Source organism: Sebastes umbrosus, chromosome 14 (genome assembly GCF_015220745.1).
Source record: "Sebastes umbrosus isolate fSebUmb1 chromosome 14, fSebUmb1.pri, whole genome shotgun sequence".
NCBI classification, from domain to species: Eukaryota; Metazoa; Chordata; class Actinopteri; order Perciformes; family Sebastidae; genus Sebastes; species Sebastes umbrosus.
In genome coordinates this window covers 15,585,956-15,613,224 of record NC_051282.1, presented here as the reverse complement: position 1 = coordinate 15,613,224, position 27,269 = coordinate 15,585,956, and the positions used below count along the sequence as shown (strand labels likewise).

At 40.7% G+C, this 27,269-nt stretch overlaps 1 protein-coding gene across 2 annotated transcripts in view; it reads right to left on the bottom strand.

Moving 5' to 3' along the window:
- Nucleotides 1–26,950, bottom strand: part of LOC119502376 (protein shisa-6) — an 86,380-nt gene extending 59,430 nt beyond the window's left edge. For both annotated transcript variants that reach the window (XM_037793318.1, XM_037793320.1), the window contains exons 1-5: nucleotides 26,506–26,950; nucleotides 24,968–25,940; nucleotides 17,765–17,922; nucleotides 8,237–8,332; nucleotides 7,745–7,813 (exon numbers count right to left, since the gene is read on the bottom strand). In XM_037793318.1, the coding sequence (XP_037649246.1) occupies nucleotides 7,745–7,813; nucleotides 8,237–8,332; nucleotides 17,765–17,922; nucleotides 24,968–25,530 (886 nt within the window). In that variant the 5' untranslated portion in view covers nucleotides 25,531–25,940; nucleotides 26,506–26,950. The remainder of the gene's footprint in view (nucleotides 1–7,744; nucleotides 7,814–8,236; nucleotides 8,333–17,764; nucleotides 17,923–24,967; nucleotides 25,941–26,505) is intronic.
- Nucleotides 26,951–27,269: the final 319 nt, after the last annotated feature.

Sequence of the window (27,269 nt, the reverse complement as noted above, 5' to 3'; positions counted from 1 at the left end):
ACAAACTTTTGTTGAAATCCAAAAGTAATTAAGACATTTCCAAGTAAGAAATGCCAAAATTAACATTAGAACAGTTAAGAAGAATGACCATTGTCTAAATTGTTTTGGTAGTTTGCAGTATTTTGATAAACTTTTAGTAAAAATATTCTTTTTCATGTCAGATTTTGCTTCATTAGTAAGCCATGCATCAACACAACCTTCTGACTTTTGATTATTGTTCATCCAAACTTGATTGATTCACCTGCAATTGTTTTTGGCCTTTAGTTATTTCATTTCTCAAACCAACACTTGAATGCAGCAAACGGATGCATTTATTCATTAAGTGTTTGTCAGGGGAAACTTAATTCACTGTTTGTTTCTGGCTAAATGTGGGCGAGGTGGGGGTGATGCTGCTAACCCAGGAGAAACTTTCGCTCAGAGACAAATGTATTTAATGGCTTCTTCTGTTAAAACTGGAATTTCTATGAAACTGTAATTCCACGGTTGCCCAAAAACTTTATGCAAATACACCAATTAGTGTTTGGAATAAATATACATTCATTTTTGAGCAGTGACTCAAAAAGTGCCAAAAGTGTTTTCATTTAACCTCGTTGTTACTGTCCCTTTAATCTCACCGAACGTATCCCTCCTCTGCTGTATCGCCCCGACAGCTTCAGTCCCTCCTGCTGTTTTTCAACCTCTTTGGAGAGAAAAAAAACTTCTACTGTAGTCACATCTGAGAGTTGAGAGTCTTGTCGTTTGGTCAAAAATGCCCAGCTTTACAAGATTCGTGTACGTCTGGGTTCATATCTGGCCCAGCGTGGGCCGCCACGAGCTTCCACCCGTCACACAAATCACTAAGATGAAAAGTTCACAGCTCGGCGACAGGAAGCTGAGGGGGTAAAGCTTTCGCTGCTGTTTCGCTGCCGTCTGATGCCTTGTCTTTGAGTCTCAGCCCTGTGGATGCTTTGATCGTCACAAAACACAAAGCTGCGCCCCGTTTCTGACATTTTCTTTGGTGTTTTGTGTTGTGCTGCATATGGATGTGGCCAGCTGTGAGGTGAGCTGTAACGGTTCCGCGCAGCTAAATGTGTGGAAGATGAGACCTGCTCAAAAACAGTTTGATAACCACTGAATTGATGTAATGTGTTTAGTTAGTTTGGAGGAGAACGAGGTGCAGATGTTTCCGTCTATTATTTGCTGCAGTCACAGTCCAGTTCAGACCTCTGTTTCTTGGTGGTCATGATTGATTTCAATCGAGCAAAAAAGCAGAAATCTCACAGGTGTAAATGGTAATAGCGCTTTTCCACCTTAACAGACAATCATTTACCCATTCACACACATCGATGGCATCAGAGCTGCCATGCAACGAGCTGGCTCGTCCATCGGGAGCATTAGGATTCAAGACACGTGGACAGGAGGAGCCGGGGATTGAACCTCCGACCCAGAGATTAGTGGGCGACTCTCTCTCTACCTTCTGAGCCACAGACAAAGACTAAGACTAAAACACCAATTTGAGCAAGACAATGAAAGCTGCATGGAGCTGTACCAAAAATCAGGTACTAAAAATAATCAGCTCAAATTATAAAGAGGAGCTGCAACAGGAAAGAGCATCCACTCCACCCACAACTGAGATCCAGATGGTTCTGCGTCCACACACACACACACCGATAGACTGAAACTTTATCAGCAGTAAGCGAGCACTCTATCCAGAAAAGGCTCGACTCACCACCGTTCGATCTCTTTGAATCAATATAAAGCGTCATAGTCAGGTTGGTAAACATGAGTGTGCAGTGTGCCGATGATGTCACATTACATGATTTATTGATCGATTTCTCAAATTCAAAGTTTTCAGTTACCGCCGGCCCGAGCTCAGAGTCCACTAACGGCAGCTCTAAAGACGGAGGTGTATAAGGACACGGTAATGGAGGCAAACTGGGGAAGTGATACCCATGCTTGGCACGCTGTGTCTCCCCTCCATTTGCACTCCCGCTCAGCACCACAGCTATGCTCAGACACACTGTAGGCCTGCAGGGATTACAGCACGGGGAGGTGGGAGTACTGCAGCAGTGCGTCCCAATAAGACAAGGTCACCTTAAGTGGATTGGGATGAGGGGGGAAAGCAATTCCCTCAGGACGGAAACAGGGAGCAACTCGTGAAAAAGTAATTAAGCAGGATGCACATCAGTGGATGCTACAGGCGGAGAAGGCAAGGAGAGAGGTGAACAAGCCCCGAGGACGAAAGGGGATGTTTGTACACAACATATCTGGGAGGTAAACGCACTCGACGGGATCGTTTAACCTCGGACAGCTTTTGAGTATGCGGCGTGCTTGTTTTTAAAAATGTGAAAATGATCTGTCAATTTTTTTTGTTCTGTTTTGCAAACCAAATATTTAGACATTATCCGGTATCACCTTCTCAAATGTGAGCTTTTCACTGCTTTATGTGATTGTAAACCGAATACCCCTTTGTGTTTTAGACAACAATTTCTCATTTTAAGAATGCAAACACACACGCACACACACACGCACACACCTCTCATAGGTAAATCAGTGTTGTTGTTTTTTTACAAATGCTTTATTTATCTCTAAATAAATCATTTGTAAATAAACGATGGTATATTGTGAGACCTGTTGATCCAAAAAAGGCAACTGGAGAATGTCACCTTGCAAACTGATCTCAAGGGAAGGCGTATCAAATAAATAGCACGCCACTTTTAAGGACATTCCGCATGTCATGATAATGCATTTTAGGGTTTTCGCATGCCATTTAACGTCACGTTGTTACTGTGAAACGGTCACGGTGTTGTTTAGGCAACAACACACTTAGTTAGGTTTAGGAAAAACATCAGGGTTGGGCTTAAAATAAGCATATAAACAAAGTAAAAATACGTGCGTAAACAATGTAACAGAAGTACAGAAAACACGTCACTAACGTAAATTCAAATTTACACTTTGGGACACGAAAACTGTCCTTCTGGTTGAAATTCCTGTCTTTGTTTGGCGTATATATTCACATGGATGCATTTTAAGAACGTTTTTGTGATTGCATGCAAAATTACTTAAGAAATTGCCGTGCCATTCATACGCCATTTGGTGAGACCGGGCTGGACCTGGAAGACTGTGGGAAGATGTAACACCAACACGTTCTTAACCCAACTCACATACCGCCGCTTTGTCACGCCCCTTGGTGTGACCATATTTTTGGCATCTCTTTAGGATTAGAGAACAAAACCACTATAGTTTAGGTTTAGGAAAAAACTACATGTTTGGGCTTAAAACATTGTGAAAAGGGGACACAAATGAGCAGCCAATTGTAACGTTACGTACTGGACATGAACAGTCTCCTGGATGAAAGCCTTGTGTTTGTTTGACCCATCCACCCCCCTAAGTGTGTGTCTCTTTCGCTCTTTAAACTACGTCACCACACTCCCGGCGCACTTTCTTGGAGCGTTTACTGTTGCCGTGGATGGGTTTACATTAAAGTTAATGGAAAGCCCGGTGTGTTTTATACCGGTGCTAAAGGTTTCCTTGTGCAGCGACACCCAACCCCGACGGCCGTGACATAGCCTTGGTACGCCCTGGGAATGAGAACGGGCTGGTAATACATGCTTTTATCACAATTTCTTGACTATATATTCCTTTCAAAAATCAATTGAGTGTTTCCTGATCTGCCACCTTTACGGACAGGGTTTGGTTCTGTTTTGGCAACTACAACCTCTTGGTTAAACTTAGGGAAATATCTTGGTCACGGGTAAAAGATGCAGAACTTGAAGGGGAATCAGGAGGCAGATATGAATCTTAAACATAAAGCATCTTTTGATCATTCAGGTTTTAGGAGTCTCATTGTGTTTGAATATCTCCAGTGAGAAGCCGCTTGCCTTCCATCAGAGTAAACTCGCTGTGGTGCAGAGCTGTTAAACGGCCGCATCACTACAGACAATCCATCACAGGGAATAGAGACAGACAGACATGGAACCAGTGAAAGCACCACTCTCAGCCATGGCAGTGGCCTCACACAGTCCACCACAGGAGCAGGTAGACCAGCGGTGTCTGTGTGGATCCACTGTGTTATATCAGAGCTGCATGAATATTAATGACAGCATTACTTGGAGCTTTGTTTAGCAGCTTGTTAGCTCTGACGTACATTCAAATCGGTACTGTTTGTACTGTTCCTTTTCGCTACGACGCTCCCACGCAAACAATGAAATGTTACAAACACAGTTGAGTTTGAGGTCGTAGCTGTTTATGCTCACACAGGCTCCGTCTTAGAAAACAGTGGAATTATTGAAAACGTTTTGTTTTTCTAAAGCGCCGAGGCTTTGAAATGCAAATAAGAGCAGCCAGAGCAGGCTGCTACTCAAAGCTTTTAATGTAAGTACATTAAAATACACTTTTACATATTCATGTCATGAATTCAAATATTGAATCAACATATATCAGCAGTAAAAGGAACTCCTGAACCAAATAAAAGTGCTGATTATTAAGAGTGTAGTTTGGTTTTGCTGTTGGGTGGAAAAAAAAAAAACACATCTTCAGTTTTGGGGATTCTTTTTTTTTGGTTTGTTTCTGAGCAGTTAAAGAAGAAAGAAAAGGGGAAGAAAGACAAAAAGGAAATCAGGGAGGACAAGAGGGATAAAAGATGAAAAGAAGGAAAAATAGAAGAGATGTACGAATGCATAGATGAAATAAGGAAAGTAAGGGAGAAAAAAGAAGGGAAGGTAAAAGGAAAGAAGGAACCCAGCAAAGCATTGAGGAAGGGGGGGAAGGAAGAAGGGATGAAGCAAAGAAAGGAGATAAGGGAGGAAAGAAAGGAAGGGAAGAAACAAAAGAACGAAGGAGGGGTGAAAAAAAAGGAAAATTAAAAAAGACTGAAGCAAAATAGATGGGAATATAAGAAATAATCAGATAAATGTAGGGAAGTGAAAAGTACAAATATGTAAAAAGAAAGAAGGAAGTACAAAATAACATAAGAAAAGAAGTAAGAGGGAAAAGAAATAAAGAAGTAAAAACGGAATAAAGTGTATAAAAAGTACAATATTTCCCTTAAAATCAAAATACTCAAGCAAAGTACATGTATTCAAGTACTATACTGTTAACCATTTCCCAGCTCTTCACATGAAGCAGAGAGATGAACCCGAGGGCAGGTGAGTCAGATGAAATGTGCAGATATGTTATAGCTGTAGATGTTATCTACTGGAGAAACGAGATATGAGGTGTCTGTGCAGCGGCGTTGGATGCATTCAGCGGTGACATGGTGCACATCTGTCAGTCTGCTTCCCCCTAACAGGAGGTGTGTGTGTGTGTTGTGGGGCGGGGGGGTAGAGATCCCGCCGACAGCCAGCTGTTAAACTAAGACGTGTACGACGGAGGCTGACAGGACCTCCGCTTTGAAGTGACAGCTACCGCCATCAGGCCGCTAAAGCGTGTCACCTAATAGGTGCATCGAGAGGGTGACGGGTACAGTCAGGAGCGGGTCGCTGCCTCAGGCGCCTTTTTAAAATATTATCTTTTGGTTGAAGCTGTTTAAACACCCATTTAGTCCCCGACAAAGGCGTGTTATAACCCAAATCTCTCCAAACGCCAAGTGAAATAATACCAGAGAGATTTATCCTGCAGCTCATGGGAGCAGACGTGCTGTTCTCTTGCTGCTTTTTTACAAATCGTACATTAAGTTTGTTTAATTCTTTAAAGATTAATCCGGCAAGTACAAGAGTTTATTTTATTTTTTTTCACTTTAAATGTTTTGTAGAGGGGAATAAAATAAGCCTTCTTCAGTGTGTGATGGTTATTTAGCTTCAGGTTGAGTCATATTAACATGTCACCAACAGTGAATGTCAGTCAACTCCTCACCACCAGCAGCAGAGCGGGTATTTTTAGGAGGATAGGTGTCCTTGGATTTGCCTCATAAAAGTCTCATAGGGACACTTAACGACTATAAATCTTGAAAAACATAGAATACTTTATACGTTCTACATTGTTTTGTCTTTTATTAAACTGGTTATAACCTTTCCAACACATTGGACAATAGTAACAGAGATGCTGTTGAATATATTTATGTTTCTTAGTGTCTAAATATTGCAATTTCCTCCAAATTTAACCAGGCTTCGGAGATACATCGACCACAATAACTGTGTTTGGTCAGTCCGAGCTGTTTGTGTTAATAGTTGATAGTTAAAACAACATGGAGCCGGTTGGAGAAAAGCTTTTCCTTTTCAGTAACACCTTATATATTTTGTGATCTAGCAAACCCATTTCCACTGCAAGACTTCTACTCGCAGCGACCGTCGCTGTAAATCACCAAGACACTAAAATAAAGCTGTCAGGTTACAATCATCGGTTCAATAAAATACACCTCTTGAGGAGAAACACCCTTTGGCACTGCATTCTGGGTATTTATGTCACTCACAGCAGCAACAGTACGTTAACTTGTGTGGAAGAAACTAGAGGTTCCAAAATAAAAGGACCTGATCTGAAACAGACCCATGGAAAACCGACACAAAACTGACGAGCATCAATTAATTCTACATCAACATGAAATTCATACTGTGATTGATGATTTCTGCAGAGCAAATCCACCATAAATGAGTAAATAATGGCATGGTCGCTCCCAATCAGAGCTAAATGCGTGTTTAAATCAAACATTCACTTACCTTGCAGACACCTAAGAAGTGTTTATTAGCTGTTAAGACTCACACTGTCAATGACCGCAGCCATGATGCAGATTTTTGCAATTGCTAAAACGCAAGTTCTGATACTAGGGCCCTCTTTGTTGAAACTCTGCATGCAAAAACCCAAAACGTACACAAAATATCATCATTCAAAGCTATATAAACTCTTCTAAAATGATATTTTTGCATCACAACTTTACACACAAAGCCCAAATAAATGTCTCTTCCCACATGCCACACTATTATCTAGTCTTATCGAGTCTTTTGGCATTTTCATTAGTAGCATGCTGTAAATATATGCTATGAATACAAATAGAATGGGTTTATTCTCAGTACTCATAACAGTATCAGACACAATTACTTTAACTGAAGATGACATGAATATACAGTAGTTACTGTATTGCAACAAAATATTGCAAACACAGTCCTCTAACTCTCTCTCCATTGTTGTGCACACCAAAGAGCAAACCTGCATCCTGTTTATAGTGTTCAATCTCTGATTTCTAAGTGAGCTAATTGGTTCCAGGTGTTTTCACAGGTGCATTCTGGGTGCAGGTGATTGATAATTGAGTGTGGTATTTCAATGGCAGTGTTTAGCAAAACAAACACACACAGGCTTTTAGTTTTGAACGATGTCTCTAATGTAGATAACCGTGTGTAGTAATGTGTTTTTAGAATTTCAAACTTAGTGTAAAGCAGACAATGTGCATATGGCTCAGTGGTTTCAATAATTATGCCGCAAGTAGTTTGTGTGTCTTGGCAATTGCAAACAAAACTGTAATATCTGACACCCTCACCTGTCCATAAAAGCCATAAATGAACTCTATGGCCATCATGTTTATTGAAACCTGCCATCAAACAACCACCAGTGGAAATATTTTGGCTCACAAAACCACCGACAGGAAAAATAAATAAAATATTACGACTCTGGCACTCTGCAACCCAATGACTGCGCTGTGATTATCAGCCAAGGGCACTCGACTGGTCCGTCTGTGTGTGTGAAGTGTGAGTGACTTTTCTTATCAGGTGCGAGCAGAGAGCCGGTTGTGTGTGGCTTTTTCTCCGGCGGAGAGCGGAACATTTGGAGAACGTACCGTAGGAGAGGGGGATGTCCAGATCGCCCTGCCAGGACATCTGCCCCGATTCGTCTATGGATTGCTGCGCTGTAAAAACACAACAACAACGGGGCTCTTGTTTACAGCTCGTTCTCACTCCAAACACTGCTCCGGATTCATTAAAACTCCAAAGGAGCACAATAGCGGGGAAATCTACTCCCGTGCCATGCTGCACTCACGCTGGCGGAAGTGTTACTTTGTCAGTGGAAGTGTGGATTTAATCACAGATAATAAATGTGTGTGTGTGTGGACTTAGCAAGATGTCACTTCCAGCCATTATGTGTCGTAATGTCCAACTTCCACTGAGCTGAACAAAAGTCACAGTCACATTTTTTTTTTTATTACATTTATTTGGCAGAAAGAGAATGACAGCATGACACGGGAGCTTTGTGAGTGAAATGATTATTATTCTGATCTGTGGTTTTTCAGGATATTGTGAAGTGAAAAACACATAATGAGGATGGACTTTACCTTTCAAGTGGCCACGTCCCAGCGTCACAAACCCAGAGGAGATGAAGTTGTGCATGTCTTGGCCTCCGCTGCGCAGGTTTTCTTTCCCATAGTGTCCTGGTGAGACAAACAATTTTGGAAAATTAATATTTCAGCTAAGTATCTGAGGGCAGTAGGTGTTCTCTTTGACTAAAGGTCACACCAGGAAGTGGTGCAGTGAAATTCATGTGTTCTTGCCAAATAGGTGTTGCTGGAGGTTTGGTGACGTAGACTACAAGCAGGGCTAGTTAGTGAACTACTGTAGCTGGCGAACCGATAGCTAACACGCTAGCAACATCAGTCTCAATAGCCTTGAGACTCTTTTTATTTCTTCTGTAGCGGGCCGTTTACTCCTAGAAGTTAACTAAGACTCCCAAGGTGCATTTCAGCACATCGGACACATCCAGGCACCGGGTTTTATTCTATGACGTGCCGCTAACCGCTGGTCAAAAGATTACCAATACAACACAATCTTAAATAAATTTGCTTTTGGATTCTGGGTCAATTTTGGACGAATTCAATAGTATCATGTTTTGTTCACAAAATTAAACGACAAAACGTTTAGAATCGGCCGATGCCACTGATTTATGACTGGCGTCTTCTCCATGGCAATGGTGGCTGGGTACTGTAGTATTTAGACCCGTCGGTCTTGTCAAAATGATTGACAAAACGGGATTTCTCACGAACGACGTTGAGATAATTAAAAAAAATTACCATAACATAAGCCAGACAAGTCAGACAGTTTGCTCTTGGTCAACAGCATAAAGTTAAACTCAATAACGACAACTTGTTCTCCTGAAAATTACATTCCCATACAACAAAACTGAATAGTCAATTACGTTTTTGAGGAAACACATTTTCTCGTGGATTACATTTATTTTTGACATATCACGAATATGTTTAATGAAGGTTTGCGTATAGGGAGGAGGTTGGGGTGCATGGTTGGGTCAAACACAAACACACAAACATGGGACTTGTTTGTGTCCTGTGTGAAACCAAAAGTAATGTACTTATTTTAACACAAATAAGTGGTTACAGATAATGGATGTTCTTGTTGAGAATGCAGTTTTGAAATTGCACAAGCACCAAAAGAGGTTACAACACTATAATGTTGATATACACCTATGTAGAAATATTGATATGAAACATATTTTTTTTTCAGAAATGTCAAGATTCAACATCTCCGTGGTTTGCAGAAACGTACAATGGCAACATTGGCTACTGGGTTGTGTAAAGATGGACTAATAGTATGTCGCAACTATGAGCGAATCCACTGATGGTGGCCGTTCCATTGAAATTAATTCACAGCAAGATTTCACCATTTTAAATTCTGGTCTGACTGTACCCGCACTCAATTACCCAGTCATAGCTGCCATTTTATAAGAGTAGCCATAGATGACAAGAATACTAAACAGGGCTAAAATGGCACAACTGACAACACTGACTCTCGGGTGGGATCATCAGCTCGTCAATATGTATCGCTTGACGATGCCAGAGATGCAGTCTGCAGGTTTCAGGGCTTTTCATATCACCCATTAATACACTCTTCTTTCTCCACAGTAGGTTAATTATTACATTTAATTGAAACAATAAAAGTGCTTTTGGCTCCTCGGAGGTGTGGGATACACTTGATTCTAGAAAGGATTTAAGACCGCTTCTTTGAGGATTGCCAGCACACCTCAGGTATACCCCCATTTGGATTTCCCCTGTGTTAAAAGACCACTCCATAATGCAATTTGTACCACATCACTGTTAACTCCGCTCCGGACCACTGCTGTAATTGAGAGTGCGGCCTGAACACAAAGCTGCAAGACACGGTGAATGCTAGCACCCTGACAACTTCCGATTGTCCTGTCAATCACAGACAAGTCTTAAGAAAAAATACAAGAATGTAGTGTCGACGAAAACAGCAAAAAGAACAAAAAAAACAACCAACAAAAAAGATGGTTTATCAACCTCTCCTCTCTCTCTTTCTCTGTCAATCCCTCTCTCTACATGAACTGGTGAACAGTTAAATGCCTCTTTCTCCAAGGAACCTCAAAGTCAATAACATCAGTCAGACCTTTGGGCCTCGGGAAGCCGAAATCGAACAGCATTTCAAATTATCATAATGAGAAGGAACACCTGGGACCGTTCGGCCTGCTCTTCATCACAACGAAGTGTGGCACTCAGGCCTCAGCACCACAGCTTGTTTCTTTTTATCAAACCCAGAGGATGACTATAAGCTGATTACTGACGCACTCTCTGTTAATATGGGACCTTCGAAGAAATCTGTAAATATGAGAAGAAAGGAATAAATATATTTCCCTGCATCTAGTGATTTTCAACAGCGCAGTGTTGTGTCTATGTCGATGATACAGTAGAGTATATCTGTGTGATGTCTCCCTGGGTGAAATGCTGATGTTTCATAACCTCCGTATGCTCCAAGGACGGCACCGCGGAGCTGGAAGCAGGAAGCTGGAGACGCTGACTGTGATATAAATTGCTCCCATGTGCCAGAGCAAACCTATAGCCCCTTATTATCTCTGGAAATCTGCCTTATCTACACTGCATAATGAAAACAGATCTAACCTTTTCTTTTGGAGAAGTTTCTCATCATACATCCATGAATGCAGTTTTATTTCAGAGATTAAAACTCAAATCTCCAGACAAAAGTAATATTTGAATTGGCCTTCAGGGAAAAGTAAACAGTCATCAGATTAATGACTCAAGTGTACATTACTGCAGTTCAGTAATGCATGGTAGGAGTTAATGTCAAAAGGGGTCAAGTATTAAACACAATGGGTTTATCTTAAACTACTCTTTTTCTAGAGCTTTCAACCACATTTCACGGTCTTCACTGACAGATGGAATGGTTGTATAACACTATAAGGCTACGGTCACACTGCAGGCAAAGGTTTATGTTTGTTTAATCTGTTTCAGTGAAGTCATTCACGTCACGATCCCAAGTCTCCAACTCTGCATCCACACTCTTTGTCCTCATCCTCATTATCATCTGCTCAACTGTTCGCTAGCTTCCACTGCACATCATCTTATAAATGAAACCGTAAAAACTGACTTCAGTGGCCTCCATGTTTACTGTGACAGCATGCTGCGTCTGACATCTTAGTTCCGATAAGGAGAATTCTTAAAAGACTAGTTCGACATCTTGGGAAACAAAATGCTTTTTCACGTTCTTGCTGAGAGTTAGATGAAATGATCGATACCACTCTCATGTCTGTAGGGTAAATATGAACCTTTAGCCAGCGTCCAGTTAGCTTAGCAGGGGAAACAAAGTAACTAAGTAACTAAGTAAGGAAAAATTATTTATATTGAACTTTTCACAGACATAAGTCACAAAGTGCTTAACAAGTGCATTATCCAGCATGCAAGAAATTCATCGTATAAGATGAAGTGACCACACCTCTGAATTCTGCATTGCATCACCTGTGCGAAATATTGAACTACTCCTTTAATACTACAGTAATAATATCTTAGACAATAGTGTTCTTCCATCTTAATAGCAATAGTTTGGGAATGTCCATTTCCTGTTTCAATGTACAATTGCATCCATGCATAAAGCCAGGTCCATAAAGAAGTGTTTTTTTTTTTTTAATTACTTGACCAGCCTGCAAAAACCCCTGACCCCCCGAGAAGTTTGGGGTGAACTGGAATGCTGACTACAGCCAGTAGACTTTATCAGCCAACATCAGTGTTGGACCTCACCAATGCTCTTGTGGCTGAATGGGAGCAAATCTCTGCAGCCAGATTCTCCAGTGAGAGGTTTTCCCAGAAAAATTAAGACTATTATAGCAGCAGATTAATGCCAGAATCACATATGGGTAAGATGTTCAGAGGTCCATATTCTTTGGGCCATGTAGTGTGAACTCTCTATATCAATACAAACATCAGTTGAATAAATACAGACACACTCAGTCTGTAATTGTGACTCTACAGGCAGACTGAGAGATCCAGACTCACTATCATCAGCAACATGATGTCATTCTTTGAAAATATCATCCAAAAGTTGGTGTAATGTCATTTTATAGTCAACTTCTGCAGAGTTTTAAAAACTCCAAAATGAACCCAGTTTGCTGCGAGTGTCCGACGGAGATGATTCCTTTCTGTCTGCAAAGTGTGGAAGATATTTGTCGCCTTTTTTCACAGCACCATAGAAACTTTAGAGCACAACAATGAGAGAACAGAACTGTGGGGAATTGAAGTGATAATGCCCACTCTCGGACAGTTCTGGAGAAGTACCATCCACACCCAAAAACTCATCAGTATCTCATACAGGTATAATATCTCCTCTGGAACATTGATACTGCTGATGTTTCCAGTTCAAATCCAGAAATCCATCATTGCTGCATGTCATAAGCCTCTTTTTATTGTTTTTTACCCTTGGGTTAAAACTTTCCTTTTTGGTAGAAATACCATAAAGTTGCTCTCTTTTCTAATTATTATTTTAAGGACACATTTTTATCACCTAGAGTATATAAAAGCAGTGATAAAAAAAGGATTTAAAAGAGGGAATGAGCTATACACTAACTGAGTGTGGCTTCTGACAGCACCAATATATTTTTTATTCCTTTATGCTGCTCCATCAAAAAAAAATCTATTCAAATCCATCTTTATTCTCTTCAGCCATTAACTCCGATCTGTTGCTGTGACCCAGGAGATAGTTTCAGACCAGAGAATCACTGTAGCAGCTGGCCTCCCTCATGAAGGCCATCTTATAAACCAGATGTGGATAATAGACCATTTTTCTTTATCCTTCACCTAAGTGGGAGACATCATTAAAGGATCATTTGTATTGGAAACGTGACCACTGTTCCCAGTGAGGTGACCTGCACCTTTCACAAATGGATTTAAACATGCCATATTAATTGGAAACATTTTTAATATAAACCATTTCCCCCCCTTTCTTCCTATTTATTGAAGCTCAAGGATAAAGTAAATACTGAAAGCATGAAACATTGAATTAAGCTTGATGTCTTCAATTACAACAAGTCATTCAAAGATGTTTCTACGTGCTAAGTGGCCGGTATCATTTATATAGCTGAAAACCACATAAAATATATATAAAAAAGTTGTGCTTCTGTGCAATAAAGTAGGAAAAATAAAGTCTAAATGGTGCTATTTATCTATATTCTGCTTTTACAATAAACTAACTTTTATAAAAACAGAGACATCATCTGCATATTGTAACTCTGTAATTATTGCTTTTAGGTTAGAAAATGTTTCCATATGACTAAAACCTTTTTCTTTTTTCTTTTGACATCAATCCTTTAACCTTGACCTAAACTTAATTCTAACCACATGCGGCTCTTTAGCTCCTCTCCAGTGGCTCCCTGTGGCTTTGACAAAAAATGATATGGAAATTAATAACATATTTATTAACAAATTAATTTTAATTTATCATTGTTGTAGGCTCAAAGTGATTCTAACATTCTCCAATTTAAAAAAAATGTGTAGCCTATACACTGAATAATAAAATGGTTTAACATTCTAGTCACCTAAAATGTGCATCATAGCCTACAAACATTTACTCTTTTGATAGTAAAGGTTGTTGACCCCTACCTTAACCCTAAAACTGAGTCTTGAGCTGTCATTTAAAGAAGTGAGAACATGACAAAATGTTCAAAACTGTCCTCATTGCTGCAGTCTAAAACTTAAATTCACAAATTCAGACCACTGACACACAAAAAGACATATACCTGATTGCAGATGCCTCTGCACAATGACACACTGCATGTGTGCACACATGTAGCCACACATTCACATACTGTACTGTTGTAGTATGTTCCAATGCAAAGAGGTCAGCCTGGAATATCTCAATAGTATCACTGAAATCTACTAAGAGAAGCCCAACAACATCCAGCATCCAGCTTTGACCATTTCCACACTGAAAAAAAGAACAAAGCCATCTTCTTTTTTTTTAAAATTCGCATCACTGTCATGAATTTGTCATAAAATCTGAGTCACGTCTTCCCTGGAGTGCCTACATCCCCGCTTGGATACCCTCCACCCTCCACCCTCCTCTCTCAAGCCTTCTCCATTCAAATGCACTCACCCCTGCTGCAATATGACGTCCTGCTGCTGTTCACACAGCACACAATAGCAGGCTGACATGACACAGGTTGGACAATTAAGACATCTTTTCCTGTAGGCGCCATATATTAGGAACAAAATAACAATCTGTGGCTTTGTGAATCACACAGAGGGATGTTGCTTACTCTCTAGACACCATAGCATATGAGCAATAGATTAAGTTTAAAATATGAAAAAAAAAAATTAATATGACTACACAGGTCAAAGTGCTATTAGTACTATTTCAATCAGGAAAGACTTGTATGAATGGAAAGGTGATTTATTACAAAGTGCACAAATTTATGATTAGTTTTTTTTTTTACTTTTGACAGCAACAATGTGATTGGTTTAGGGAGATATGGCAAGATCTGATTGGTCACTGAAAAGAGAGACGCCCATAATCAGCTGACATAGTAATAGCCCATGAGAGAGAGACCCAGAATGAATGAGATTGCACCCCTAGTCTTCCTGACTGAATTTACGCATAAGCTTCATTTACAAAAATCTACAAGGCCATATTGAATAAGAAAGTTTGAATAAGAAAGCGTGTTCCTTTCTGTACACCCCATACCTCCTCAGATACCAGCTCTGATACTGGACAAAGTTTTACGTGGATGATGTGGAGGGAGTGGAATTCAAAACTGGCTTGCCGTTTACTTGATATTTAGATTTTATTGCTGAACAATCACCGCTTTGATGTTTCTACATTTGCCCTTCACAGAAATCATCTTCCAGTCAGTTTGGCTGACTAGGGCTGAAGGATTTAAAAAAATATATATATAATTGTGATTATTCTTGACTGATTTTGCATTTGCTATATTAGAGAGAATGATCATTTTTACATCATTATTCTCATTTTCATTGAAAAACATTAAAATGATTATGGTGTGATTTTTGCGAGGCTCTGTACCAAACAAAGATGTTTTTCAAAACCTTTAGTAGGCAACAATTTTTGGCATCATTGGGCAAAAATTCCATAATAACCTTTCAGCATATTTTAATTCAAGTGTTCTGAGAGATAACTAGACTTCTGCTCCTCCTCATGGCTCTGTTTTCAGGCTTTAAAAAAATCTAGCCTGTGACGGAAGACTTTGACCAATCACAGGTCATTTCAGAGAGAGAGCGTTCCTATTGGCTGTGCTGGGGGGCGGTGCTTGGTATTCCCTCAAGAGATCTCAACATGGCTACCGGGTCACAAACTTTCTAATTTTACAGCTACAATTGTGCACTACAAGATGATTCTGAAGACATTTGATGTGAGACATAGGCATTAACATAACAGAATATTGATTCATATTTGATCAGCGCTGCCTAGTTTGACCGTTTGGTCGGAGTTCGCTAGTGATCAACAGCCGGCTCTCATAGACGGCAGCTGGACGACAGACTCCAGCTTGGTTCTGACTGGTTGTTTTCCTCCGGTCTGTGAAATCTTGCAGATACCGTTAGGAGCACCGGAGGACACAGATTACCTGTTTCATGCACTACTGTCAGGGAATAGCGACCGTTTTATAAAAATAATTTTCACTAATCATATTTACTCCAATCTGGCCTACTTCAGCTTTAAGTCTCTAGAATATGATGTGTAAACCAGGATATGTCTGCAGCACCAGAATATTTCATTTAAAATGGTATTTTGACACATTTCACCCTTAACAAATATTGCATCTCTTGCGATTTGAAAATTGCAGTAGGCCATATTGCAATTTCAGAAAAGATTTGATTAATTGTTCGGCCCTAATGCTGACATCGTCTTTCGCCCGGGGCCAGATCGACACAATCCCCCTCCACCCAACCCATTTCAGTGGTTCCCAACCAAATATATACTTTCAAAATAAAGTCATTTATTTAGACTCTATAACTCAGGACCCCTGCCACCTACAAGATGGGCCTTAACAATAAGTAATACCACAGGTTTAATATCATTGGTACCTATCATTTTAGTTCATAATGTGCTTTAGTGGTCCATCTGCAATCTGCAATAAATTCAATTACCACTGACTTAATGGTGATTGGTGGACCTGGAGGTTCGGGGCCCGTTTGATAATTCCTTCTTGGTGTTGATTTTTTTTCTCTGTATGTTCAGTCTTGGTGGTTTTACTCCTCTGGCTACATGCTCTTCTATTCCTTCTTTTAAATTGTTGTTTAATTTCATAATAAACTTCATGGATTCCTGAACTTTCTAAACGGTCTTGAATCCCATAAATCCTGTTTATTGTAGGCTGAATTACTATTAAATCTTGATGAATATATCGTGGTTTGTTACTTTAAAGCCTGGTTGACTAGACCTCTTCTCAGGACTGTATGGGCGTGTACAGACTAATTGTCTGACACCTTTCTGAGTCTCCTGTTAGCTGTGTTGCATCTGTTAGGGCGGGACCAGTTACACCTTCATCATGCTTATTGGTAGATGAAGATTTGTGACCTCATCATAGCTCCACCTACCTCCAACCTGAGCAGAGGTCTAATCAGCCACAGTAACTGAAAACACCTGAAAACGTCCAGTAGCACCCTAAAATCTCAAGATATCCTCCCAGTTCTCAGTTGATGTTTTGAAACTTGGCAAGTTTGAAGTCTCAAAAAAATCAGCAGACAGAGTTACTAATAGAGAGTAGAAAAGGGGACATGATGATACTTTAAATACTGCAGACATAAGATAAAGAGAAGATATTTTAAAACCGCATTGGTGACCAAGCGTAATCTACTTGTCTTTGGTAGAACACAAACAGAGGCAGAGGCTGTAATGTCTGGGCAGCTTGTTTAGTTTAAAAAGTCATTCTGCTGCAGAAAAGTGAGAAACTCACATTCTACAGTTCAGTACAGTCTGTATCAGCTCTCCTCTGACACATTCCCTCCATGTTGGGTGGTGGTGGTGGTGGTGGAGGAGAGGAGGGTGGAGGCAGGGTGACACAAGAGTGAAACACAACACTGTTGAATCTGGGACACCATACTAGGGCACTTAGCAAACGAGCTGATCCCTGGAGCAGGGATCTGGAGACCGACCAGATAAAAGTAGGAGGAACAGCGTTTGCACGACAGAATTATCTCTGGACAAAAAAGCTTGCGTCTCCGACAGAAAATGATAATTTGCATCTCAATTTTGAGCCAGTGCTGAGTAGGCTTATAGGACCGCAGCGTGAGGGAGACGAGAACTCAGCCATTTAATTCTCTATATATTTCCTTGTATGTTTCCTCTTAAGAAAGATTGAGGGGAAAAAGCTTAAGATTCACAGCCCGTCCATCTATTTCAGTGGATGTCAATCAAAGAATGCTGTGGCAGATTAAGGAAAGCGAAGGCCGTCTTTCTTTACAACACTTACGCTTTACCAGCGTCATAACATGAAGTTTTTCTAAATGGACATGCAGTGAAAAGCTACACGTAAGTTATTTGGCCTTCACAGTCTGAGTTATTGATCAGTATAAAAGCAGAGCAGTGTCACCTACCGTGGTTCGATGCCTTGGTGTGAACAGGTGTGTAATGGTTCTTCAAGGTTCTGACTGGCGTCTCGTCTTTGGGCGACCCATCAATCGCTGCAATGTTTTCATGTTCATACTGAGATATTGGAACTGGTCCTTGTTGCCTCAGAATGTCTGCCAGGGCTCTGGAAAGAAATTACACAAATGAAAAAAGAGCAATTACCAAAATGTTCTTGTTTTTCTCCCCTACATCCCCCTAAAGGTCTTCCTAATGTATTTAGCTACAGCTCCAATTTGAATCATAGAGGTATGGAGCAGAGCAGAGTGGAAATCCTCATTACCAAAATCCACGAGGGAGTTAGATTTTCAATAGCGCGGTACACAAGGTACAGACAAGTCCTATTATGTGAGCCGGACTCGAGCTCAAGGCACATTTATTAGGAGTTAAGTCGGTGTCCCTTCTTCAGAGCCACAAAATAAAAGCAATATTTCAACATTTCCTTCTTTTAGAGGCACAGTGTCGGCCTGTGAGATGGAGCGCCGGCTCTGCGTTTCCTTAAAGGAAATGAAAGGGCAATTTAACTGTGTCAATGTCAACCTAAAGCAACCACACATTCCACTTTTCCATAACTCTGTGACTTTGGGAGATATACAGTGTATAAATAGCATTTCCCTTCCAGGATGAGAACACTTTAGCCGTTTCTTTTTCGCAGACAGAGGCGACCTGATTTTGCATTGTCCCAGTTGGCTGCCACGTCGTGTGCAGCAGGAGCTACAGCAGTCTGCAGGAACAGGACCGACTTTTAACATTTGTTTTAAAGGCAGGGTTGGTAAAGATTTTAGAGACATTTTTTAGTTTTATTAGATGAGATTCTTATTACATCTTAACGGCAATCAATAAAACAAATTCCTTGACAAAAAAAATAAAAAAATCCGGTATCTGTGGCTGTCGCTGGACTGTAATAAACCCGTCCAATCATTTCATTCTGGCCGAATGAAATGATTGGATGGGTTACCTACCTGTCTACCTGCGTGCATTTTACCCGCACTAATTGCGTGTCACCAGTCTTCCACAAACTTCTAGCTTGACAGCTGCTAGCACTAACAATAGCCATGTTTGTTGTTCACGTTCATAATAATATGTTTATGTTCATAATTTTGGGGGAGTGGCTTTGGAGGGAGGCCTGAAGCGTTGTGGGATCGTTTTTTCCGGCTGGATCATTTTTTTAAATATAGTGTCCTCTTGCTAGTTTCTCAAGATCGCCCACCCTGCCTTTAATAAGAAAGAAAGAATAACATTTGGCCTAGGAAACCAAGAAATACAGAAATACAAAAGACTTTTGATTGTTGTCAAGTCACATAGAAACTGCAGGAGTTTTTTTTCAGAATGCTTTGACTGTTTATAATCCTAATAGAGCCTGACGCTGATTTGGGGGTTGATACTAATATTGATATTTGAGAATTTAAAACAACTGTTAAAAATATATAGGACAATTCCTATTCTTTTTTACACACTTATATATCCTAAAACCCTTTTAATGAGAAGCGTGTAGACTGTAAACAACAATGGGCCAAGAATGGACCCTTGGGGAACGCCACAATTAGACTGATTTACAGAGGAACAGGAGTCTGCTATTACAAAAGGTTCTGTCCTCTGAGAGGAATGAACATAACAGATTTAAAGTAGTCCCCTAAATAGTAAGTCGGTGATATTCCATATTTTTTCACACGGTCAACAAAGCACATAAAAAGACCAAAACCAACATTAAATTGATCCTACTAACAAGAATTATCTGTGTATCCAAAGCCTGACATATCTTCCTCCTATGTGCCATAGAGCTCCATTAAAAACACATCAGTTGAGCCACACTGTTGCACTGGGTGACATGTTCCTTCATCACCGTGAACACACACATACACTAGTTTATTTTGACTCAATCCCACATACACTGTCCTGACAAGGCACCCTTTTGCGGCAACAGTAAATGCTCAGGGAAAGTGCTGTGGTGACGTAGTTTAAAATGCGGATGAGACACACAGGGCAGGCAGGAGTGGAGGTGGATGGGTCCAACAACACAAGGCTTTCATCCAGGAGACCGCTGTTCGTGTCCCATGTTCACAACGTCAAGTCACATTTGCACTGTAAAAACAGTAATTTTAAGCCCAACCATATTGTTTTTCCTAAACCTAACTGTTTTTGTTTAATTTACAACATTAAGCACATAAAGTGTCCATAACGGGGGGAGTCTGACAAGGTGAGGCGTCAGTACGTGATGAGCTGGGATGAGAACGTGTTGGTTCTGCAGCCACAAATACTCACTAGAGCCTTGGTTCCCAATCTATTTTCCTCTTCACTCTCTTCTGTCTATTTGATGGAGTTGGCAGTTCAACGAGCCGAGATGCCTCCGAAACGCTCCAAAGTATGGCTACACTAAACCTCTGCGGCGGTGCCATTTTACAAAACTGAATGCCTCCATTCACATGATGGGGATCGAATGAAGTATAAAGAAAGGTATCAAATGAAGTACACTATTGGTATCGGTATCACTTCGTAGTTTTCTAAACGTTAACCTAGAAGGAACCAATAACCTTTGGCCTGATGGTGGTGAACTCGGACAGAAACGAACACACACATTGTTGGTTTTGTTCTTTTCTTGGGATTTATCGACAGGACCAAACATATAGAATACTATCAACCTTATCCTTTGATGATAAGGCCTAGCGAGTGATCAATCTAATCAAAAGCAGAAGAAAACTAAAGCTGTCATCTTTCTCTTGTGTACAAACTATGTAATGAAGTGGATGGCCTAGAACATATCTTTGGCATTGCTCTGCAATCTGTTGAGTTTTATTGTCCAACATATTTGCTGATACCAGCATTTCTCTGATAAGCTCAAATCGGCTGATAATAAATCCTTAGAGCTGACTTCTTATACAAACTTTCTCAGTCACTTTTGCATTGAACTTTCAGTTATTCTGCTGCATTCCTTTTGCTCATTCAGAGGTCTTGCCTTTTAACTCAGTTACTCAGTCCTGCAATTGGAGAACAAAGCATTATTCCCACCTCCTAACCGGCATGAAATGCCTCTCGGTTTGCCCTGCAGAAGGTGATCAATACGGCCTGTTCAAACCACTGGCTTTAGCTCTCACTCTGCATTTCTTGTATTTCGGTGAAGGTCACAGACCAAACAGCAAAGGTCTGCCAACAGCTCAGTATTCTGCTCAGAGTCCTCCCTCCGTCGCAGAGGTAAGAGACGAAATTGCATTAGAGAAGCACCCACTTTTTAAGAGCAGACCCGTGCCAAATATAAAGCTAATCCCATGTTCCACTACTTCTTTTTAGTCACGGCTGTCAGCACGAATGTCTGCTGCCAGGCTCCGAGGTCTATTCCAGCAGACATCATTACGACAGCTCTATGTGCCAAATGGGCGTTGGAAATAAACAAATCATAAAAATAAAAATAAAACCACTATTGAGCACCCGGCAAGCCATGCCTCCTCATTGAATCGACCTCTCCGTAAACTCTCATGGCTCCTGCTCATATTGAAGTGGTGGCATTAAGCAGATCCACTTGAAAGTACGCCCCGTGGCTGGGATAGAAGCGCAGTAAGGAGACGCACAAACTTCACCATCTCTTCATTTCTCAGAGCGGAGATGGAAAAAGTGCTGCATCATGAGCTTTGTTGTTCTTTTTGTTGTTTCAAATGAAATACTGTATTATAATGTCTCATGAGTCCATCTGGATATTAAAAGCTGACTGTGCCAACTCTTGAAAAGACACTTAGAGCAATCACTGGAGCTTAAATTTAATCTAATATATCTACTGAAAGAGTTTCTTTGTGTTGTTGTCAGGGCTGGAGTATGGCGTTTTTTTATCAATAAGAATTTGTCACCGAGTTTTTCAGAAAGCTGAGTAATCCTCTTTGACATTTTCAAAGCAGCAGGCGCCAAAGTGTCATGACCGAGTGCATAACAATGCTCAATTATTTTCATATCGTTAAATCAAAGCAAGACGTCCTCCTCTGCTATGTCCAGAGTGGACTAATGGTAGTGACTCAAGTGATAAGAGCAATGACTAAGTGATTTTTTTCTTTACCAGTGGGTGGAAAACATGCAATTTTAGTCAGACCTAACCTAAATTAAAAACCCATTTATACTTCTATTTTATACATTTTCTATTCCTGCTTCAGTGGGGATGGAGAGTATCCCAGCATGCATCACACAAAAGACAGCCTGGACACCTCCAATCTTGTAAAGAGAGACAGCTGAATGTCGTTGAATCGTGGGAGGAAACCCAAGCGAACAACACAGAAGCGAAACATCCTGACCACTGAGCCACCCAGAAAATGTATCAATCCCTCACACAAATAATGGTTAAAAACCACACCTTGCCTCAGGCTTTTTCCACACAATACACTAACATTAACTCAATGCCAGAAGAGCTGCAACTAATGATTATTTTTTTTTATCATTGATTAATCATTTGGTTGATACGATGTAAGAAAGCTGTCCATAACAGAATCCTAAAAGTCCAAGCTGACCTCTTTAAACAGCTTACTTTGTCCGGTCAGCAGTCCAAAAAAATCCCCAAAGATATTCAGTTTACTATAACGAAAGACAAGGAAAAGCATTAAAATCCTCATATTTGGTAAGCTAGGACCAAATGTTGGGCACTTTTAGTTTAAAAATGAAAACTAATCACTTGCGTATACATTTTCTGTCAATCAATTAATCGTGGAATCATTTCAGCTCTAGTTATATGACTCATAAAGGCCCTGATGTCATATTTTTTATTTCCTCTTGTGTTTTTCACTGGTTTAAAGTGGACGGGGCTCAGATAGAAAAGGTGATGTCACATTCTGCATTCATTTGCATCAAAAATGTTCACAGTTATAATATTTGCTTATGTTATGCTAATGATTTGCTTATGTTGCCAGGCTGTCAATCAAACACAAGACTTTCAACCAGGAGACAGCTGTTCGTGTCCCGTGTGAAACTAAGAGTAACGTTGACTTATTTTATCATGTCAGTTATTAGTCATGGGACTCGTTGGTATTGTCAGTCCTGTGATTCGCTAGTCAGTGAAAATAATGTCAACCATGACCGTTTCCTAACCCTAACTTAGTGGCTGTGTTGCCTAAACCTTCATGTGAAAATGGAAGTTTATTTTGAAAGGACACTATGCATGTAACGAGCATGTATTGACAAGCCACCCCTGGTTCGTCTAAAAGTAACGTAAGAGGTGTACCCCGTGCGTCGGTCTCCAATGCTGAGAGGCACTGACCAAGCGGCGGTATTTGACGAGTTGGGAGAGAGAAGTTTAAGTCGCTAGATGCCGCCAAATCCTACACACTGCGACCTTTAAAATTCTAACCAATTTTTACGAAAGCTGCCTGAATGCACCATTAACTCATGTCTCCCTGACAAAACTGAAATCTCCTTGCACCATTTGTAGCATATATTACACTACCATGGAGTAGCAGTCTTTCAAATGGCAAATTCTGCCTGTAATTTGATAATTTTAGTTTTTTTTTTAAGAACATTCTGTACAAATCTATTGCGAATTCAATCAAAACTGAGAGAGCTCTATGGGAGGTTTGTTCCTGGACACAAGTGCCGACGACTGCAGTATGAAAAAACTTACTAAAAAGCATGTAATCCCAAACATTAAGAAATGATGTCATGCTCAAATGATGGTGTCAAAATGTCATACGTCGAGTTGTTGAGCTAGTGACTGAAATGGCCACAGGATGGGCTTTTATGTTGCCTTAACGCTCATCGAGCAATTCAGTGACCACTACTGGTGCCTTGAGGATTTAAAAATACAGTCATTGTAGAAGAGACCACTCCCATCAGGATGAACGTGATCACTCACAATGGCTTTCAGTGGCATTTACTTTATCCCCCTGGGGTTGAACGGACGCTGAATACCACCCGCTCCCCCTCCTGGGACCGACACACAATGAATGGGATGATGTATACCAGAGAAACGTATGCAATCTTGACATTTTTTTTGACAGGGAGGCTCTGGGGAAGGAGAGTAATGGCACGTGTTAAAGGTCATGAGCTTCAGTTGAACCCGTGATATTGAGGCTGTAAGTTATGTGGGCTGCTGTAAGGACAGGATAGATTTTCACTTGAAGGCTATTGGAGGGAAATGATTGTCAGGTTTTACACTCCACGTTGACAGAGAAAAATGTGTTCAACTCACACCCAACCAGTAGATATATGCAGTGTTGTATTTTTCTATAGTTTTTACCAGTTTAATTCTAGGCAAACCGGATATTTATTCCACACTAAAATGATAAGTAATGCATTTTACACAACTCCAGGAATATATGTAATGAAAAAGACGGTTATTTATTGTGCCATCAATCACTGGAATAGCCGCCCTCTTTACATCCGTCAATCCTCTAACAAATCCTCATTCAAATACCATCTAAGAACACATTACTTAAGCAGATAGTCCAGTGTTGGTCATGTATGGTTTTTCTTTTGTTCCTTTTCCCTGATGATGGGCCTTGAAGCTAAATGGTTGCGGAAGATTGTGTATGAATGTGAAATTTATATATGTTTGGAAAATGTAAATGTTATTTGTGTAACACAAATATGATGTTGTATATATATAGTATGTATGTGATAAATGTAATGTACTTGATTTCGGACCCCAGGAAGACTAGCTGATGCCATTGGTATCAGCTAATGGGGATCCTTTTTAAATAAATAAATATGGGTGAGTTTATCCCATTGACATACTGTTTGCCTTTATGGTGTGAAATCACATACTCTTTCAGACATTATAATATTCTTTCAAGCTTTTTCCATCATCTATGAAGGATTACAAGTAAAAAAAAGTCTTACCTGTGCACATTCATTTCCTGAGGGGGCTTGGTGGCTTTATCATAGGCAACTTTAGCAGAAGAATGTGTTCAACTCACACCCAACCAGTAGATATATGCAGTGTTATATGACACAGTATTTTTCTATAGTTTATACCAGTTTAATTCTGTGCAAACTGGAGATTAATTCACACTAAAATGATAAGTGAGCGCATTTTACACAGCTCCAGGAAGGAGGCTGAGTATAAGGGTGAGAATAATAAGGGTGAGTTTATCCCACTGACATACTCTTTGCCTTTATGGGTGTGAAATCACATGCTCTGCAGACATCATAATAATCTTTCATCTTTTTTCCATCATCTAATGGAAGGATTAAAAGTAACATCTTACCTGTGCACATTCATTTCCTGAGGAGGCTTGGTGGCTTTATCATAGGCAACTTTCACAGAAATCCCAATGGCGATGACGAGCGCCACGACCCCGCAGGTGATGTACACCGTGGTGTTGGTCTGGTCGAGCTCCGGGTCGTACGTGTCCCCTGTGGGAGCCGGTGAAGGCGGCTGAGTCTTGATCCAGTCCGGTGTGTTGTAGTTGGTGCAGCTCTTCTGCTCCAGCCGCTTCCCTCGGTCCGCGCAGCAGAAGCGCAGGAAGCAGCTGCCGCAGCAGAAGCGGTGGTCGGTGTTGTTGCAGCTGAACTCTTTGTCGTACTGGCCGCTCACGTCGTAGTAGCCCAGGCAGGTGTCGTGCTGCTGGACCGTGGGAGCCTGGACCTGGGTGATCTTACCCGGCACGGCCAGCGGGACCGCGGTGGTGCTGCTGCCGTTGACCTCCTTCACCTTTGGGTTCCTCCTCGGCAGGGTTTTGCTCTTTTTGTTGGTGGTGGTGGCGACGCACAGGACATTCAGCAGGTCGAAGTAAATCAAAAGAAGCAGAAGGTGCTTTATCCCCATCATTTGAGGACGCGCTGTTGTTTTTATTCTTTGTGTCTCTCCACTCTTCTTCTTGTCTGATCTTTTCTTCTCTCTTTCTCAGTTATCACTCTTCCACTTCTTGGTGCTTCTTGCTGGTTTCTTCATCAGGCTACTCCTTTACGCGCAAAAAGCTCTCACTGACGGACTTTGTTGGACTGGTGGCAGATTTTTTTTTTTTGCGCTCATCAGACACACAAAGCATCTTCTGACTTTTTTTTTTTTTGCTGTCGTCCAGTAATCAATCTGTCTTCTTGATAAAAAAAAAGTTCGCTTTGTCCTCTTTCTTTTAATTTTCGGCTGCAGACTAGACGCGATAAAAGACGCGCGATGTCTGTCCTCTCTCCAGGGAGATCTTTATACCATGAGCTGTTGATGTAGGATCGATGCTTTCACTGTGGAGAAGAGAAGAATGGACAGAGAGGGATTTAGACTTTAAGTTAGGAGAAACTTTATTAATAAGCAGGCGTAATAGAAAGAAGAACTGTCAATAACTGGACTGATTGGAAACCTAAGAACACTTTCAGCACCATGGACAGCGCCCAAGTTTCCATTTGGCTGTTTGGAGCGTTTCAGCATCAAAAAGTACAACATGTTTTCCACTTTGATTTCACTCCAAACATAAAACTGCTTATTTAACTAGAGAATACATACAAGCTGAGTTCATGAATTGCACAATTGGATCCAAACTATGCCTCCATGGAGCGTTTTTGCGCTTTTATTTTACGCATCAACTTTCTTTTATCTGTCTTCCTGAATGGAAATGGAGCATTCACTTCTATTTTTTATTCTAATGGGAAATAAGAAAAAATGAAGACTGTGAAAATAGAACTTTCTTTTATCCGACTTCCTGAATGGAAACGGAGCATTCACTTCTATTTTTTATTTCTAATGGGAAATAAGAAAAAATGAAGACTGTGAAAATAGAAGAAGAAGAAGAAGAAGATGAGAAGGACTTACCGGGTTAACGGTGGCCGGTATAACGGGGTTGTGTCTCAGCCACTGTGCCACTGAATCAAAGAGCCTCAGCAAGACAAGAGGGAGGCAAGACCTCTCTCTCTCTCTCCTCTCCGGCCCGCCTCCCTCTCTCTCTCTCTCTCTCTCTCTTCTACCCACCACCCACGTCACTGATTCAGGTACCTCAGTTAATTATCAATCCACCCCACCCCCCCACCTGCTTTGGTCATCTGCCTCCAGGCTTCACTCGATAACACGCGGAGGTGGTGAAAAAAAAAAAAAGCAGCATAAAGATAACAGTGTATTAGAAGTTGTCTGTTAAGAGGCGAGGCGCTGCTGTTGGTGCACATTCATTCATGCATCAGTGCGCACACAAGCTGCATCCACTCACCAAGTCACCAATCACGTCCTCTGTGTTGCACTGTGTGTGTGTGTGTGTGTGTGTGTGTTCAGGCAAATGTGAAAACATGTCCGAGCTGGTTTACTTTAGAATTATAAATCAAATGCCATGCAAATACAGAGGGGGAGCTGGAAAGGATTTGGTTGCTTATAAAAAATGACCATTTGGATTTTTTCTTGTATTCTGACTTTCAAAGTAAAAGTAGTTATTACTGGATGTATGTAAAGGGCTATGGCAAAATTGACCCTAATTTTGCCCCCCCCTTGAATGACTTGAATGTCAGACTTTTGGGTCTTTTGGTGAAATTGGTTTTACATAGAAATATGACTTTATTCTCACATTTTCTATTATCAAAATGTGAGAGCTG